Source organism: Balaenoptera acutorostrata, chromosome 15 (assembly GCF_949987535.1).
Source record: "Balaenoptera acutorostrata chromosome 15, mBalAcu1.1, whole genome shotgun sequence".
Classification (NCBI taxonomy): Eukaryota; Metazoa; Chordata; class Mammalia; order Artiodactyla; family Balaenopteridae; genus Balaenoptera; species Balaenoptera acutorostrata.
Genome location: NC_080078.1, coordinates 10,268,946 through 10,286,099, shown reverse-complemented (window position 1 = coordinate 10,286,099; position 17,154 = coordinate 10,268,946). Strand labels below are relative to the sequence as shown.

The following is a 17,154-nucleotide window of genomic DNA, read 5'->3' as shown; positions in this document are numbered from 1 at the left end:
CCTCTGCGAGTGCTGCCCCTCCGCCTGGAATCCTCCCATCCCCCGGGAGGAATGTCAGCTCCCTGGGAAGCTCTCCCAGACCCCCAGATGCGTGGCCTGCCTGCGGGGAGCTGGTTCTCCTGGGCGAGGGGGAGGACTGGTCTTTGCCTGCGGGTGGCACTGAACTTGCACGGGGCTCAGGACACCCACACCGCTGCCATCCGTCCTGTTTCCTGGGGATCAACGCGCGGGCAGACACGCCTTCCAAGCCCCTGGCCCTCCCTGTCTCTACCTCCTCTCCTCTTTCCAGTCACATCTAAACCCCTTGGTCATCAACAGCGGTGGCCCCTCCACGGTGTCCAGGTCGTACTTCCTTCTGAGACTGTCCCTTCCCATCTTTCTAGCCCTCCCTCTAGGACCCTGACTCCAACAATCTTCCCTCCGCCCCAGTCACCCTTCCCCTGTCCCCCTGTGTGCAGAGCGGTTCTGGCAGTGCTCTCAGCACCCCCTTCCCCACCTCCTGTTCTCAGGGGGATGTCCCTCCTCTGCCCACTCTCCCCACCCTCTCTGCTGCCATATCATCCATTTCTCTAAAATCACAGTCACTATTCAATCTCTAAAACCCTCTCCTCATCCCATTTCACCCTGCAGCTCCCACCCCACCTCTCCTCTGTCCCTAAAGGGCCATCATCTGCAGCTGATGAGTTCATTTCTTTTCTCTTGTTCTCCCCTGAGCCCGATTCCACTCAGGTCCTCTCCCCTCCCTGAAACTGCTCTTTTTTTTTTTTCTTTAATAAATGTATTTATTTTATTTATTTATTTTTGGCTGTGTTGGGCCTTCGTTGCTGTGCGTGGGCTTTCTCTAGTTGCGACGAGAGGGCTACTCTTTGTTGCGATGCACGGGCTTATTGCGGTGGCTTCTCTTGTTGTGGAGCACGGGCTCTAGGCGCGTGGGCTTCAGTAGTTGTGGCACGCGGGCTCAGTTGTTGTGGCTCGCGGGCTCTAGAGCGCAGGCTCAGTAGTCGTGGCGCACGGGCTTAGTTGCTCCGCGGCATGTGGGATCTTCCCGAACCAGGGCTTGAACCCGTGTCCCCTGAATTGGCAGGCGGATTCTTAACCACTGCGCCACCAGGGAAGCCCCTGAAACTGCTCTTGACCGTGCCATGCCTGGACCTCTGGGCTGCTCCATCCCACAGGCCCGTCTCAGGTCTGAACCTGACCTTGCAGCAGCACTGGGCCCAGGTGATCACTCTCCTTCTTTGACAGTTTCTCACTCAGCTTCCAGGACATCACACCCTCTGGGGGTTCACTTGTCTCTCCTCAGCTCTAAATGCTGGAGGGCCCCAGGGTTCATCCTCGGACCCCTTCTGACTCTCCATGCTGAACCCCACTGTGATCCACCAGTTTCATGACTAAAATGCATGAAATACAGAATGGCTCCCGACTGCACGTCTCCAGGGGGACTCTCTCTGTAGTCAAATGCTCTATCCCTGAGCTATACCCCTCCGTGCAGCTCTGATTTGTCGATCCAACTGCCTTCCCAACCTGTCCACTACGGTGTCAAATTTGCCCACCACTCAGATCCTCACCTCCCCTTCCCTCTGCAGCTGCTTGGGACAAGAATCTTGATGCTATCCTGTTTTATTTTGGGTTTTTTTGTTGCCACACCATGTGGCTCGCAGGATCTTAGTTCCCCAACCAGGGATCACACCCATGTCCCCTGCAGTGGAAGCGTGCAGTCCTAACCACTGGGCCACCAGGGAAGTCCCTTGATGCCATCCTTGATCTCTCTCTTTCCCCCTCCCCACATTCACTCTCAGCAATCCTGTTGGCCCTACTTTCAAAATATGTCTAGGGCCCCAGGGCCTTTGCACTGACAACTCTTCTCCCTGGATGTCTTGACCTAGATTTCTTTCTTTCTTTTTTTTTAAACATTTATTTATTATTTAGTTAGTTAGTTAATTTATTTCTGGCTGCACTGGGTCTTAGTTGCGGCACGCGGGATCTTCATTGAGGCACGAGGGATCTTTCATTGCGGCACGGGCTCTTCATTGTGGTGCGCGGGCTTCTCTCTAGTTGTGGCGTGTGGGCTCCAGGGCACGTGGGCTCTGTAGTTTGTGGCATGGGGGCTCTAGTTGAGGTGTGCGAGCTCAGTAGTTGTGGCACGCAGGCTTAGTTGCCCCACGGCATGTGGGATCTTAGTTCCCTGACCATCGACCTAGATTTCTACATGGCTTATACCCTGTCTTCATTCAGGCCTTAACTTCTGGTGGCCTCTCTAAAATTGTGCTCTTGACAGACAGTCCTATCTTTTGTATTTGTCTCCACGGCACTTGTCACTATTGAATATGATACTATTTGTTCTTATTTACCTGTCTCCCCTATTAGAATATAAGCACCACAGGAGGTAGAGATTTTTTTCTATTTTGTATTCCCAGATCTTGCTTGGCGTACAACAGGCATTCAATAATCTTTTTATTGTTGTTGTGCAAATAAATGAACTCAAAGGATTATGAGCCTTAAGGGTTAGACAGGCAGGACTAATGTTACAGATGCTGATAGCCAGAAGGGGGCAGCAAAGACCTACCCAGTGTGGATGAAAGGTCGGGGGTGGGGAAAGCCTGGGCACATGGCTGTGTGACCTCCAGCGAGTTCCTTAACCTCTCTGAGCCTGTTTCTTCCTGTAGGACTGGTTATTGGGGGAGATCAAATGTGCTGGTATGGGAAGGCTTGGTAATCAGCAAATCATCAGCATGATGTGGATGTCAGGTATCCACGGTGTGAGGAGTTGCCCCAATGTCCACTCTTGGGGGATAGGACTGTTATATAACTATGATGCACCCTGATGACAGACCATTGTAAAGTGTTTTAAAGACATGGGAATATTGTAAAGCAATTATACTCTAATAAAGATGTTAAAAAAATAAAATAGAATAAAATAAAGACATGGGAAAATGCTTATGCTTAAGCGTGTGTGTATGTAAATTTATGGAAAGGACGAGATATACAATTAATAAGCTTGGGAAAAATCTGGACGAAATGTATGATCGTAAAAATAAACAGCCATCTGGGCAGTGAGATCTCCATATTTTCCAGATTTCCACCATGGGTATGTATTCGTGTTTCCCGACCTACTAGAATGTTCTACAGCTGTTGCTACACCAGCTACCTGGGGGAAGGGCCTCTCCTTCCTTAGTCACCACTGATCTTTCCCAACATATCAGGAACAGCCCCCTTTGCTGTCCTGGGTTTGCACAGCCTCGGGCCCCTCTGGGTCTGGGGAGAGACCCACCTTGACTTGGTGCTGCTGAGGGCAGAGACTGTCCCCAGCCACCTGCCTCTCTGGCCCCTGGCCCAGTGTCCCTAATTTAACTCAGTGCTGCTGCAGGCAGGTGGGTGATGTGGGGAGCAGCCTGGCCAGGTGGCAAGGAGCTTCCAGTGGTGTGCACCTCGCCCAGGCCTCACTCACTCAGGCCCCTGGGATTGAGCCTGGTTTAGTCAGACACCCGCTCTGTGCCCTCACTTAGGCTGTGCCTTGTGTTAGAACTACACCCCCTTCTGCTCAACTCCAAGGCCCAGCTTAATGTCCCCTCCTCCAGGAAGCCTTCCCGACCCCCAGGAATAACAATAACAACTGCCAACCCCATTGGCTGAGCCCTTCCCATCACAGCCGGTCCAGGGCTGAGGGCTTCACAAACATCTCTCTCAAGCATCAGCAGGGGGAAAACCATCCTCCATGGCTCACCCACCACTGCCCACCCTTCATTCATTCAGATCACCTGGGGAGGCAGATATGACCATCTCCATCTCACCGACGAGGAAGTGGAGGCTCGGAGATGTGAAATAATGAGCCCAGAGTCACGGGGTTAGTAAGAGGCGTCTGGGGTTTCACCCTGGCTCTGTCTGAGCACCAGCCTGTGCTCTCCCGTGGCCCCCACACCACCTCGGCCCCCAATCCCAAAGCACAGCATCTGCCACCCCCCCACGCGCACAGGTATAGCCTACCTTTCTCCAGGCTACGGCACCTGCCAACGTTCCGCCTCCCCTAGAGACCCGACCTCCTGCTCCAATTCACCTCGGAACCCCAGGAGCTGGCCCGCAGCAGGCTTCAGCGACTGTCTAATGGACAGTTTGGGAACAGCCCTTTCTGGGGCAGAAGCTGCACCCGGCGACCTCTGGTGAACCCTCGGAGGCCCCTGTGAGTCTGGACACCTTCCCAGCCCAGCGTGACAAATGGCGTTAGGAAGCACACAGCTGGCCTGCCAGCCCATCTGCCCCGGTCCCTCCAGGCTGACACCTGGCCCAGAGCGCCAATGCCTGGAAAGGCGCTGGCAGTTCCATCCCTGAGGCCTGGGGCCAGGGCCAGGTGCCCATCTCTTCTTCTAGGAAGCCTGCCACCCTCTCCCATACCACGTGGGCAGAGGAAGCATTTCCAAGGGCCCTCTCTGCACACAGAGGGGCCACAGGGAAGGCCGATGGGTGGGCGGGCAGACTGGCACAGAGAAATGGGGGGCAGATGGCCACCCTGGGGTGATGGCTGAGATTCAAGAAGCTGTTCGAACAGGAAGATGAGCTGCCGAGCCCCCCTTGCTGGAGGGCGAGCCGTGGTCAGTGGAAGAGGTCACCCCCCCAGAAGGGGGCGATGGCTGCTGGCTGCCTCTCTGCCCCCCAGTGTTTCTCCCCAAAGCCCGACGCTCCGCTATTTGGTGGCTGCTCTGAATTACGTGCCGCCCGCCTGGCATCAGTGGGCCTCCCTGACGGAGCAGGGAGCCAGGTGTGGAACCAACGCTTCCCCCACTACAGGTTGGGCGTCCCAGGCAAGTCACTGAAGTTCCCTTGGCCTCAGTTTCTTCATCCGTAAAAAGGGGACAAAAAAAGGTGATACGCAAAGCGCTGAACTCACAGCCCAGCATACGATCACGCGTATTTCTTGCTTTTCAAACTCGTTAAAATACGTGCATACCTCTGGAGCAGCTATATTTTCAGGCCTCCGTGGGGCCCTTCCTTCTGGGTAGGAGGGGCTGGGGATCACAGAGTGTGCAGGGGGAGGCCGACGGACTGCCTCACCCTGTTTCTCCTCTCCATCAGCAGAGGGAGGCCCGGCCATCCTTCCTGCTGCCGCTCATGGGAAGAGGACGGACACTGCCCGGCTCTGACACCAACTTGGGCAGAAAGTGAAGTCGGGACGGGCAGTGGCTTGAAGCTGACTCAGTGGCACAGGGCTGACAGGGTCACGGGGCCCCTGCTGCGGGGCAGGCGAGCGGACCACAGGCTGCCCACCACGGTCCTGGAGCAAGGCAGGTCCACAGAGGGCTGAGTGGCCTGCCACAGAGCAGGGATGGGCCAGGGGCCCCAGGTGGCACCAGGGGAGGTGTGTCCTGCCCCCCATGGCCGATGAGAAGAGGGTCCCCGGGCCTGTGATGTTCTCACGAGCATCTGAACCCTCGTACCCTCGTTCTGTCCTGCAGCCCCCAGACGCACAGGCCTACCTCTCCACGGGGGCGAAGTGCTCCAGATCACGGGCCTAGAGGCCGGCCAGGCCACTTGCTAGCCGTGTGACGTGGGCACATTGCGGAAACGCGAGCCTCAGTTTCCCCCTGAAGGTCAGGCTCTGGCGCCAACCTCACAGGTGTGAGGAGTAAACGAGATGCCTCCTCTGTCTGTAACCACGGTACCCAGACCACTGCCCAGCCCTAGGAGGAAGGACCTCCGGAAACATGTGTAAAATGGACCCACGGGAAGCTGTCAGCACAGGGTCGGACACCCAGTAATCTCTTGGCAAGGTTTCCGCCGGGGCCACCACTGCTGCATTTTGCTGCCCTTACCTTCACCATCTCTACCTTCCTAATATCATCCGACGGCTTTCACACCTCTCAGAGTTCTGGAAAAACACCCTGGGCGTAGGCCTTGGACCCCTGCTGCTTCCCCAGCTGACCACCTGCCTCTCCCTCCGTCTCCTCCTGGCCCTCCAAGTCCTGCTCTCCCGAGGCCCCGCGAGAACCTTCCTCTCCAGGAAACCCTCCCAAGCACCCCTTCCTCTGCTCCTCCTCCTTGGGGTCCCTGCAGCCCGACGGCAGCTGCCACATGGCTACGCCCCTCAGTGAGTCTGGCCCCCCTCCAGGTCGCCCCTTCCCCAGAAGCCCACCAAGCCAGGCCTGGGCGCAGGGAGTGAACAGCTATAGGTGGCAGGGTCAGGGCGCACGGAGGTGGGTGAGGAGTGAAGTGGATGTGACCGTGACTGTGAAATTGGATTCCTGTACTGCAGGCTTTCTCTGTTTCCAGCACAGCCTCCCCAAGGGCCCAGGGCAGCCAGTGACTCCGAGTGGGGGAGGGGAGAGGCGGCAGAGCTCCTCCCCATCTCTCCACACGCAGGCTCTGGGGTCTGCGTATGCAGCTGCCTCCTTGGAGGCCCGGCCAGCCCCGAGTGCTGAACAGGTGGTCATGTCACCCCCCGCAGGGACAGCCCCTGCTCATTCAGGGTTTGGGAGGGCCAGGACATAGCCCGGGGGATGGTGGGGGGGTGGTGGATGCCTTGAAATGGGGCCAGGAGAGGCATTTTACGAAGCGGGTAAGCACTCACCCACATCCCACCGCCAAGCTCGCAGGTTCCCCTGCAGACACCCCTCCCTCTGAGGTTAGGAACCCACCCACCATCAACCTCATCTGTTCACCAAGGCCCCTGCATTAGGGAAAGTGGGGGGCACTGACCCGGCCAGGCCTCTCCCTCCTGAACCCCCATCCTAGGCTTAAAAGTCACCAGTGCCACCCCACCATCCCTTTCTCTGTCCCAGGAACCGGGGCCAGGCTCCAGCTTGGCCGTCCTCCTCCCTGCTGGGGCCAGAGCCCAGGGAAGCGGGAGGACAGAAGGGCGGGGGCTCCCGCCCCAGGGCCCTTGAACCGGTACCCCACGGTGAGCTCCACTCTGGCCTCTGGCCCCCAGCACCATGGCCCACCCCCCATGTCAAGTGGTCCCCCATAGCCAGCGCCTCTTACCAGGCTTTGGGATGAGTCCTTGAAAAGGCCTGGAAGAGAAACAGAGATGCAGGTGTCAGGGGAGGGCCTGGGAGCTTGTGAGGAATGCGTGGGGCCCACCCCAGACCTGCTGAAGCAGAATCAGCATTTTAACAAGATGCCCGGTGCTTCGTGCGCACGGGACCCCGGGGACCCTGGGACGATGCGGCAGGGCCGCTGTGCACCAGGCCAAGCAGGGTCTCCCACTGGCTCTGCCCTGCTGGCTCCACCCAGCTAGCTCTGTGGCCTGGGGCAAATCACTCGTCTCGGTTTCCTCTGCTCTGACACGGGCCTCTTCCAGGGGGCTAGGAAGGAGTGCAGGTGCTGCAGCAGGTAGACGGGGCCCACGAAGGCTGCCCCTGCTATGGTGGCTGGGGGGCAGGGGAGCTAGTCTCACCTCTGTGGGGCTCCCTGCACCCTGGCTGGCCTGCGGTCCCCCTTCCTCCAACCCCCAGGACCCAGGGTGGTGCTGGAAGAGCTGCCTTGTCCATGGAGGGCAGGTCCACCCGAAGGAAAGGCCAGGGGTCTGTGGTGCGAGCCCCCTCCCGTGGTAGCCTCGCCTCCTCTCTCTCCCCCTTCCCCTGAGTACCTGGTGACGGTGAACTTGATCTTGTCAGCCACCGCAAGGATCCTCTCCAGGTTCTGGGAGCCAAAGGTGCAGGGCTTTCGGAAGGGGATCCCGGGGGGCAGCCCCTCGATGATCACCGAGCCGGGGTTACTCTTGATCCTCTTGTAGGGGACCTGGACCGGGTACTTGATGCCCAAGGCTTCCCCTGCGGACGAGAGGGACAGAGGAAGTGTTGTCAGGAGCCAGAGGCGGGGCTGGTGGGTTGTCAGCAGCCAGGGGGTGCTCCAGGCATGAGTGTGATACACCCCGTGCACAGGGGGCTACGGTGGGGGGCTGTCGTGTAGCACTGCAGAAAGGCACAGTCAGTGAGGGACTGGGAGGCAGGGGCCCTAGGGGGGCGGGGGTGTGGGTCTGTGCCCAGGGCAGGCTGAGGAGTGGCCAGGGGACGTGTGGCTATGACTGCTGGGAGAGGGCAGGGGCTAACGTCAGAGGCCTCACAGCTTGAGAATCTGAAAGCCGTCTCAAGGATGGTACCTCGTGGGCACAGTTGGCCCTTCCCTACAACGCCTGATCCTCTGTCAGCCCCACAGGCTCTGCCTCACCCTGGTTCAGGATCGGCCTGGCCTAAAAGGGCAGATCGCATCTGGGAGCAGGGAGGCCAGCCAGGGTGCGGCTCAGGCCTCAGGGCTCTCTTTCCATATCTGGGGCTCGGCCTCATTCCTGTCGCCAATCCCCTCTGCAGAGGGCTGTGGCATGTCCATCCCAGGGACTGTACTTTGTCTCACAGCCTGGGAGCGGTCCTGAGTCCACTGCTGATCTACTCTGGGCCAAGGCCTGCTGCCTGCTGTCAGGCTGATGTGAACGTCCATGGCTCTCTGACTTAGGTGGGGTGCACCATGGGAGTCCCCTCCTGGACGGAGGGCTGGACACTCCTCAGTGTCACAGGATGCCCCTTCACGAAGATGTGCTGCAGAAATCTCCGCACGTCTTTGCACTACGAGAAGTAGCTTAACTTTTTCTGGGCAATAAACTAATTTTTATCTCGTGGACACTGGGAATGGTATAACTGGCCTCATTTCCCTTTTTGCTCTGGCTCCTAGGAAACTCAGAGCTTGATGCATGCCCTGCATCTAGCAAGTACAGAATGGCTGAGTCTTCATGTCACCCCTGGCTTCGTGCCATTGCTTCAGCTTGGTTGTTTGGCTTTATTTAATTGAGATGTAATTCACATACCATAACATTTACCATCTTAAACAATCCAGTGGTTTTTAGCGTACTCAGGAGGTTGTGAAATCATCACCACTATCTAACTCCAGAGCGTTTTCATCACCCCAAAAAGAAACCCCATCCCCATTAGCAGTCACACCTCACTCCTTCCCTCCGTGCCCTGGCAACCAAACTAATCCACTTTCTGTTTCTATGGATTTCCAGCCTGTTTTACAAATTCTTTATCCTGACTTTGCTGCAGACAGAAATGTACTTATACCCATCATCCATGAATGGGAACACTGCCGTCTCTACTACCTCACTCCTTGCCCCCAAAAGGGCTCTTGCTAAAATGATTGACGGCCTCTGTGTTGCCCAACCCAGAAGGTATTTGCTCTCTTTTGGCAAAATCCAACACAGATGGCCACTCTCCCCTCCTCAAAGCCCTGTCCTTGGTGTCCGTGATGCCTCACTTTCTTGGTTTCCCCTTTCTGGCCACTCCTCCCCCTCCTGGACTTGACCTCTGAACACGGGGCTCCTTGGCTTTCTGCATGGGTCCTCTTTCTGCTCTCTTTGCACCCCTAGGGGTGTCTCCTCTGCTCCTATGGTCTAATTTTTGCATCCAATCCAGACACCTCTCCTGAACAGCAGACTTGTCTCTCTGCCTGCCTATGAGACATCTCCACTCACCCTTCAGACTCAACATATCCAAATGCAACCCATCATCTCCCCTCTTCAAACTTCCCCGCTCAGTGAGGGCGCTGCCCCTTCTCCCTGGCTGGCAGTTTGGATATCCACCTGTCTCTGGCAGCTCTGTGCTCCCCCCCGCTCCTCCTTGTCACGGTGACAGGTCTGGGTAACCCAGGCCTAAGCCGATGAGCACGTGGCATTTCTCTGCCATGGGGATTGGGTAAAGACTGAACATGTGACTCAATGGGGATCAGTGAGAAACAGGAGAGGGCCCAGGGAATTCTAGGAAACTATCAGGCTTTCCTGAGAAAGCCTGTGGAAAAGTCAGCTCTCTCCCTGGATGGGATGTCTGGATCTGCTGTGGTCATTCTGCTAGCAAGCAGGAAGTCAGCCTGAGATGATTCTGACACGGTGGAAGGACACCAAGTTCATTCCCTGAGCTGCTGGATCCAGCTAATCCTGAAAGCCACCCTACTGCTGGATTTCCTGAGTTATGGCTAACTGTACTGTCCAAAGTCAGCTGCACCAATCTTTCTCCCATCCCACATGCTCCTCTTGTAGTGTAACATCGACACTCCCCATAGAGAATGGGGTCTATATTCCCTCCTCTTACACTTGGGTGGAACTTTGTAACTGCCTTGACCAATGCAGTATGGCAGAGGGGACACTGAACAACCTCTGAGGCTGGGTCATAAAAGGCAACATGGCTTCCACCTGGCTCTCTCTCTCAGGACACTCAGGAGCCCCGACCAACAAGCAGGAAATCCAGCTACCATGGAGTTGCTATGCCAGAAAGCCCACGTAGAGGGGTCACACAGAAACTGAGAAAGATGCTTGAGGGGCCCAGCTGTTCCAGCAGCAGCTCTTTCTCCAGCCCAGGCGTCAGACATGTGAGTGAGGATGCCGTCCAGATGACCCCAGCTTCATCCGCCTTCTGCCTGCAACCCCGGGACAGACCGTGGGTGACAGCTGCCCAGCTCAGCTTGCTCCCAAAGTCCTGACTCGCTGACAACCTCAGAGATAATACATGATCATGGTTATTTTAGGCAACCACGTTTTAGGGTGATCTGTTGCAAAGTCATAGTAACTGAATCATCAGCCAATTAACCCCCTTAACGGTTGAAGCCAGTTTGTTTTTGTTACTTGAGACCAAAAAGCACCTTAACAGATACAGCTTGTTCTCCTCGAGGCAGGATGCAACTGGATGCCTCCACTCCTCCCGCCGCCCCTGTCAACTTGCGCCAGTGATTCTCCCTCTGAAGCACATCTCACTCCATCCGGTTTCCTGCAGCATCCCGGCCAGGGCCTGCCCAAGCCATCATCACTCTCGCCTAAATACTGCTCCAGCCTCTGGGCTGGTCTCCCAGTGTCCACTCCCACCCTCCCACAGCCACTCACTTTCCTCACAGCAGCCAGGAAGACACTTTAAAAGTGCAAAGCTGCTCCATTTACTTCAATCCGCCCAAAACACAAACCCGGTATCATGGTTCCCTCCAAGGCCCTGGCCAATTGGATCTGTCTTCTGGCCAGCTCTGCAGGGCCCTCCTCTCCCCCAGTGCCTGCCCTTATGCTTCGGCTTTTGGCTCCTTCTTATAGCTGTCTATCTACCTACATATATATACATATATATATGTATATATATATACACATATATTTTTTTTTTGGCTGCACCGTATGGTTTGCAGGATCTTAGTTCCCTGACCAGGGCCCACGGCAGTGAAAGCACCAAGTCCTAACCGCCAGACCGCCAGGGAATTCCCTTGGCTCCTTCTTAAGACAAGCCTCAGGGCCTTTGCACATGCCATTACCTCAGCCAGAATGCCCTTCCTTCACTCTCTGCTTGATTACCCATCGTTCAGTTCTTTCTTCCAAGAGCCCTTCCCTGGCTTCCAATCTAAGGAAAGCTATTTTCTCTTGAGCAGCCTGTTCTTTTCCTGCATAATCATGGGACAACGCCTCACTGTCACTGGATTCTGGGTAGAGCTGTTCAATGTCGGTCTCACGTCACTGGTCTGCAGGGTCCCCCAAGGGCAGGGACTGCGTGGTTTTTTGGTTTGTTTGTTTGTTTGTGGCACGTGGGATCTTAGCTCCCTGACCAGGGATCGAACCCACAGCCCCTGCCGTGGAAGCGCGGAGTCTTAACCACTGGACCACCAGAGAAGTCCCCACGAGACTGCGTGTTTTCTTCACTGCCTTTTCCCCAGTGCCTGGCACACAGTAAGTGCTCAAGACATATCTGTATGCAGGTGAGCGGTCTTCCCAGAGGAGACCACGGCCAGAACTGGTATGCTCCTGCCTCTCCGCCCTCCCGCCAGGGTGCCCCGGGACTCACCGTATTTCTTATTGAACAGATCCTGGACTTGCTCCCTCAGCGTGTTGGCAATGTCGATCCGTGAGAGTCTGGCGTCATAATTTTCTGCAAAGTGAAAAACGGTTACGGATTTGGGCCGTTAAATGAAAAGGCACTTGGTGACCTTAAAGGAATAGGATTTCCTAACTATGGGGAACTCCTTCTCAGGCAATTATCAGCTCCGTGGAGTGGGCCCCTTGGAGTCCTCCAGCACTAACTTCTTGACGGAGACGTGTGTTTTTTCCGGAAGGACGCACACTCTCGCGACAACAGCGATGAGTTGGAAATTAACTGTTGACATTTGAAACCCACACCCATGAGCCAGCCCTGGAGGTGAGAGACGCCATGAAGGGGAGCAGCTTCCTGCGTCACCGGCGGGTGGAGTGGGGCCTCGTCAGGGTCAGGCGGGAGGCAGGAGGCAGCGCAGGGACGTGAGCTCAGCGGACAGGGCAGCCCCGCGGAGGCAGGGAGCCGGCCTGGCAGCCCCCAGTGGTCACTCATCCACCCAGAGGCTAGCTCTTAAGGAGCCCGCGTGTCAGCACCTGCCATGAGACCCCCGGACAAGCCCCCGGCCTTGGGGAGATTAGAGCCTGGCACTCCCTTGTGGGAAGAGAGAGGTGAGGGAGGATGGAGGGAGGGGATGGGTCTCTGGCCGGTTGGATCCCAGTCTGCTAAGAGGGCTGAGTACGAGGAGTCACACGGGGTGAGGTGAGAGCCGGAACTCCCCCATCAAAGAAAGTTCCGGCTGCCCAGGAAGGAGTTGACAGGCTCGGGGGTAAGCAGGTGCCCCTCTGGGATTTGGGTCCCATCTCCCCGGGCTCCTCCACCCACAGGGGCTGGCCCTTCCTGCCGCTGGTCTGGCTGACCCCACTTTCTCCTCAGGGTCACACTGACCACCCAGGGCCCACATGGGGAGCACCCACCCTAGGGGACTCACAGCCACACCCTAGAGCTGCCCCGACGTGCACGTGGACGGCTGCTCTCAGCCACTGCAGCCCCTACTGATATTACACTTGATCTTAACCAAAAGGTAATACCAGCCTCCACTGTGGGGAGGGAGCCTCCCCCGTCAGACCCTGGCCCCTCTCTGCGTCTGTTTCTCACGTCCGGTCCTCTCCGCAGTCCTGCACTCAGGCTTCCCCCATCTTCCACGCCTCTTCCTCCAAACTCACGTCCTCCCACCCCTCCTTGGCCCAACCAGAGTCCTGCTTCTCCGGAGAGCCCTCCCTGCCCTCCGCGACCTCCTCTCCTCGGATTTCAAAGCACTAAGAGCACTGCCGGCTGCCTAATACGAAGCGGGCAGGTCAGCTGCTTCCCCAGACGGACAGCGGGCCGGCTCCCACGCCCTGTACCCCCGAACCCCCAGCCACCTTGCTGAGCCTCTCACTGGAGCTGGCAAACTCCAGCCCTGCCTGGCTGCCCGCCCGCCTCGCTCAGGCCCCGGGGCCCTGAGGTTGGCGGCCAGTCCCTCCCACCCCTAGCCTGGCCCTCCAAACCCAAGCCAGGTCAAGGTCATGGCACTGGGACTGCGGACCCCATCCTGAGCTGCAACCTTACCTTGAAAGCCCTGTCTCTTCAGGCTCTCGTCCACAAGAGGGTCCCCGGAATCCCTCTCTGGGGGCGGGGGGGAGAGAAGCCAGGGTGAGCAGGCAGCTCCTGGGACCCGGGACAGAGGTGGTATCTGGTGGGGGCAAACCCAGCAGGGAGGGCAATGGGGGGATGCCAGGGTAGACGGGACCAGGACAGAGGAAGCAGGAGGACGGGTGATGGCAGAAGCCTGGGGCCCCTCCCACGCCCGGCCCGCGCCTCGGCCCGTGACCCTGCGCAGGGTACCTTGGCTGTCCGTGAGGGGCTCTTTGACTCCTTCGGTGAGCAGCTCAGGCCTGCAAGACACAAGTGGGGCTATCACCAAGGTCCCTCCAGGGCTCCCCGGTACTACCCAGCTCTCCCCCTGGGCCTCAGTCTGCACATCTGTGCAGTGGGCGCTCCTGGCTCTGGACAGTCAAGGTCTGGGGTTTCTGCCTCCCAGGCAGCTGTCCTGCTGACCCACGTGTGTGATCTGGGGGCTGCGCTGGGCTCTGAGGATCCAGCCAGGAGCGAAACCAGCCTGGTCCCGGCCCGGTGGAGCTGACGCCCTCACTCTCGGTTCCAGGATGCTGTATAACTGCCACTGGCCAGGGTCAGAGCACGTGGTCTGGGGGCCTTCCTACGGAGCTGGTCTGAAGTGTAGACACAGTCGGGACTGACTGTGGCAAGATCTTGGAGGTGTAGGGAAGGTCCAAGGTTTCTGGCTGACACCATTTCACTCTGGAGTCGGGGCCTCGGGGAACAGACCCAGCTTTACACTAATGTCTGTATCCCTGCAGACTCCACAGAGCCCGTCCTCACATTAGGTAACCCGCCCGACATCCTTGAGGTAGGCACTGTTTCCATCATCCCACTTGCAGGAAGAGGAGACTGAGGCATCGGGAAGGTGAGTAACGTGCCCAAGACCACACAGCGAGAGGGGCAGAGTTCAAACTGGGCATCCCCTCCTCCTCGCCCGCAGCCTCTCCAGCTGAGGGACCCCTCCCACCCCAGGCCTGTTTTCTCATCTGAAATGGAATAATAACCCTGCCCTGGCTCAGAGGGGAACGGGCCTCATAAACCCATGCTTGAAGACACAACAGGACTGCAGAAAGCACTCTGGCCTGGGAGCTGGGAGCCCTGCTCAGTGCCTGTGGGGAAATCATCACATTTTCTGGGCTTCAGTTTCCCCATAAGAAGGCAGAGAGGAAGTGATGGGGGGTCTAAATGCAGTCTGAGGGCTTTTCCAGCTCCTGAAACTGTGATCCAAGGCAGGGCTGTGCCTCCTCCCTCCCTGGCCCTGTGAGCCCAGCTCTGTGTCAGGCACAGATGCCCGCTGCCAGGAGGGACACCAAATCCTCATCCACTTGATGGGGGGGGCGGCGCCCTGAGAGTCTGGCCTTTGGCCTCACTCCCAGGCAGGGTCTCCTGTGTCACTGCTTGGATACCCCTGTGAGGAAAAGCTCAGCACCTCCCCGGGAAGCCTCACCCACAGACCCAACCTCACACTGAACCCTGGTCCAGCATCCCTTCCCTTCGGGAGATTTGAAGGAGTGATTCTGGTATCTGTTGCACCCGCCATGCCCTGTCAGCCCTCCTCTGGCCAATGTGACCTCCCCAGTGCCCTCAGCCTGCCATTCAGCCCAGACCCCCGCCACCCAGACAGGCCTGCTACAGCTGGACAAGGTTGCACCAAAAATGGGGCACTTAGAATCAGTGCTGTATAATGTAGCTTGTCTGGTCTTCAAGCCACTGGTATCAGCCAGTCCTCTTGACCTCTAGGGAGGGGAGGGGGGCTAGAGACAGTCCAATCACTTGGCCAGTAATCCAGTGAAGGCTAGCAATGAATTCCAGTAAAAGTGTGGACACTGGGGTTGGTGGAGCTGCCTGATTGGTGAACACACTAATGTGCTGGGAGGGTGATGGGCCCTGATTTCACAGGAAGAGGGGATGGAAGCCCCACGTCCAGTCCCTCCCAGACTTTGTCCTTTATGTCTCTTCATTTGGCTGGTCCTGATCTGCATCCTTTCTATAAAACTGTCATTGCAATACAGTGCTTTCCTGGGTCCTGTAAGTCGTGCTAGTTAATTATCACACTTGGGGAGGGGTCCTAGGAACCCCTGAATTTGCAGCCAGCTGCTCAGGAGTGTCGGTGGTCTAGGGACCTTTGAACTTGTAGCTGATGTTGGAAGTGGGGGTGGTCTTGCTGGGGACTGTGTCCTGAATCCGTGGGGTCTGCTAAGTCTGGGAGGTCGGCACCAGAACTGCCCTGCAGCACTGCAATCAGACAGACCTTCTGCCACTCCTCCCCTGGACCTCAGTCTCCCATCCGTGTGAATCCACCCATGGTTTTAAATTTCCCAAGGTTTTTTTTTTTTTTTAACTTCGGAGAATTTGATGAAAGCAAGGGACCCTATTCCCAGAAGAATGCACAAAAGAATATGAAAATTTTGGATACATGTTTGTTCAAGAATCTGGGTTAAGAATGTTTTTTGATCAAAGATTTAGGGAGTTTGATTTGATTCTGTGCCAACTCTCATCAACTGGCAGTTGCTGTCTGGAGGCTGTTTAGAAGGACATGGAATTCGGGTTTAGGTGGAAGTCAATCCATCAGTGATATCTCCTCCAAGTGATGATTTCTCATATATATTTTTATAGGCTCACTGTATTTCAAAATAAGGTCTTTAAATGAGGACATTAGGGTGGGCCCTAATCCAATCTGACTAGTGTCCTCATAGGGAGAGGAGATTAGGTCACAGAGAGATACCAAGGATGTGTGGACAGACAGAAATGACCATGTGAAGACTTAGCAAGAAGGTGGTTGTCTGCAAGCCAAGGAGACAGACCTCAGGGGAAACGAACCCTGCTGACACCTTGACCCTGAACTTCCAGACTCCAGAATTGCGAGAAATAAATTTCTATTGTTTAAGCCACCCAGTCTGTAGTACTTTGTTATGGCTGCCCTGGCAAGCTAATATATGTATACATATGTGTGTGTGTGTTTATATATATAAACACATATGAACATACATACATAAGACACACATACACACACATACATTTATACTTTATTGAGATGTAATTCACTCTTTAAGGTACACGAATCAGTGGTTTATAGTATATTCACAAAGTTGTTTATGCAGCCATACTTCTAATTCCAGAACATTTACATCACCCCCAAAATACATATTTTTTAGAACTAAGATTAATGAGAAGTGGCGATTTTTCACTAATTTTCCCAATAGTGTTTTTGGCTAATTTTTTAAATGAAGAACAAAATAAATATACTCAAGTGCTCAATCTCTCTTCTCCAATTATCTCTTAGAATCACCCCAACTGGTCCTTAATCCTAACACCCCAACTGTTCCACTGGACAAAGTTAATCACTCTTTCCTACTTGAATCATTTTCTTCACTTGGCATTCAGAAAACGAATTATCTAAAGAAATGAACTCCTGATACAGGCAACCACATGGGTGAATCTCAAAAGCTGACTGAAAGAGCCAGACCCAATGAGATGCACAATGTATGATTCCATTTATATGACATTCTGGAAAAGGCAAAATGGCAAAAAAACTGATCAACTACCAGGTCACAGGGTCTGGGGTAGCCAACAAGGGGGCACAAGGGAAGCTTGTGGGGTGATGGAACCGTTTTGTATCTTGATGGTAGTGATGTGACAGTGTGAGTTTGCCAAAAATCAAAGAGTTGTGCATTTTAAAAGGGTGAGTTTTACTGAATGCAAATTAAACTTCAATAAACCTGATACTAAAAAAAAAAAAAAA

The 17,154-nt window shown here is 55.6% G+C and overlaps 1 protein-coding gene across 4 annotated transcripts in view; it reads right to left on the bottom strand.

The window, feature by feature from the left end:
• Positions 1 to 17,154, bottom strand: part of GTF2IRD1 (GTF2I repeat domain containing 1) — a 113,763-nt gene that overhangs the window by 24,239 nt on the left and 72,370 nt on the right. For 3 of the 4 annotated variants that reach the window (XM_057529778.1, XM_057529780.1, XM_057529781.1), the window contains 5 exons: positions 13,638 to 13,687; positions 13,362 to 13,418; positions 11,787 to 11,870; positions 7,580 to 7,763; positions 6,973 to 7,001 (listed from right to left, as the gene is read on the bottom strand). In XM_057529778.1, the coding sequence (XP_057385761.1) occupies positions 6,973 to 7,001; positions 7,580 to 7,763; positions 11,787 to 11,870; positions 13,362 to 13,418; positions 13,638 to 13,687 (404 nt within the window). The remainder of the gene's footprint in view (positions 1 to 6,972; positions 7,002 to 7,579; positions 7,764 to 11,786; positions 11,871 to 13,361; positions 13,419 to 13,637; positions 13,688 to 17,154) is intronic. The other variant, XM_057529779.1, reaches the window with a different exon arrangement.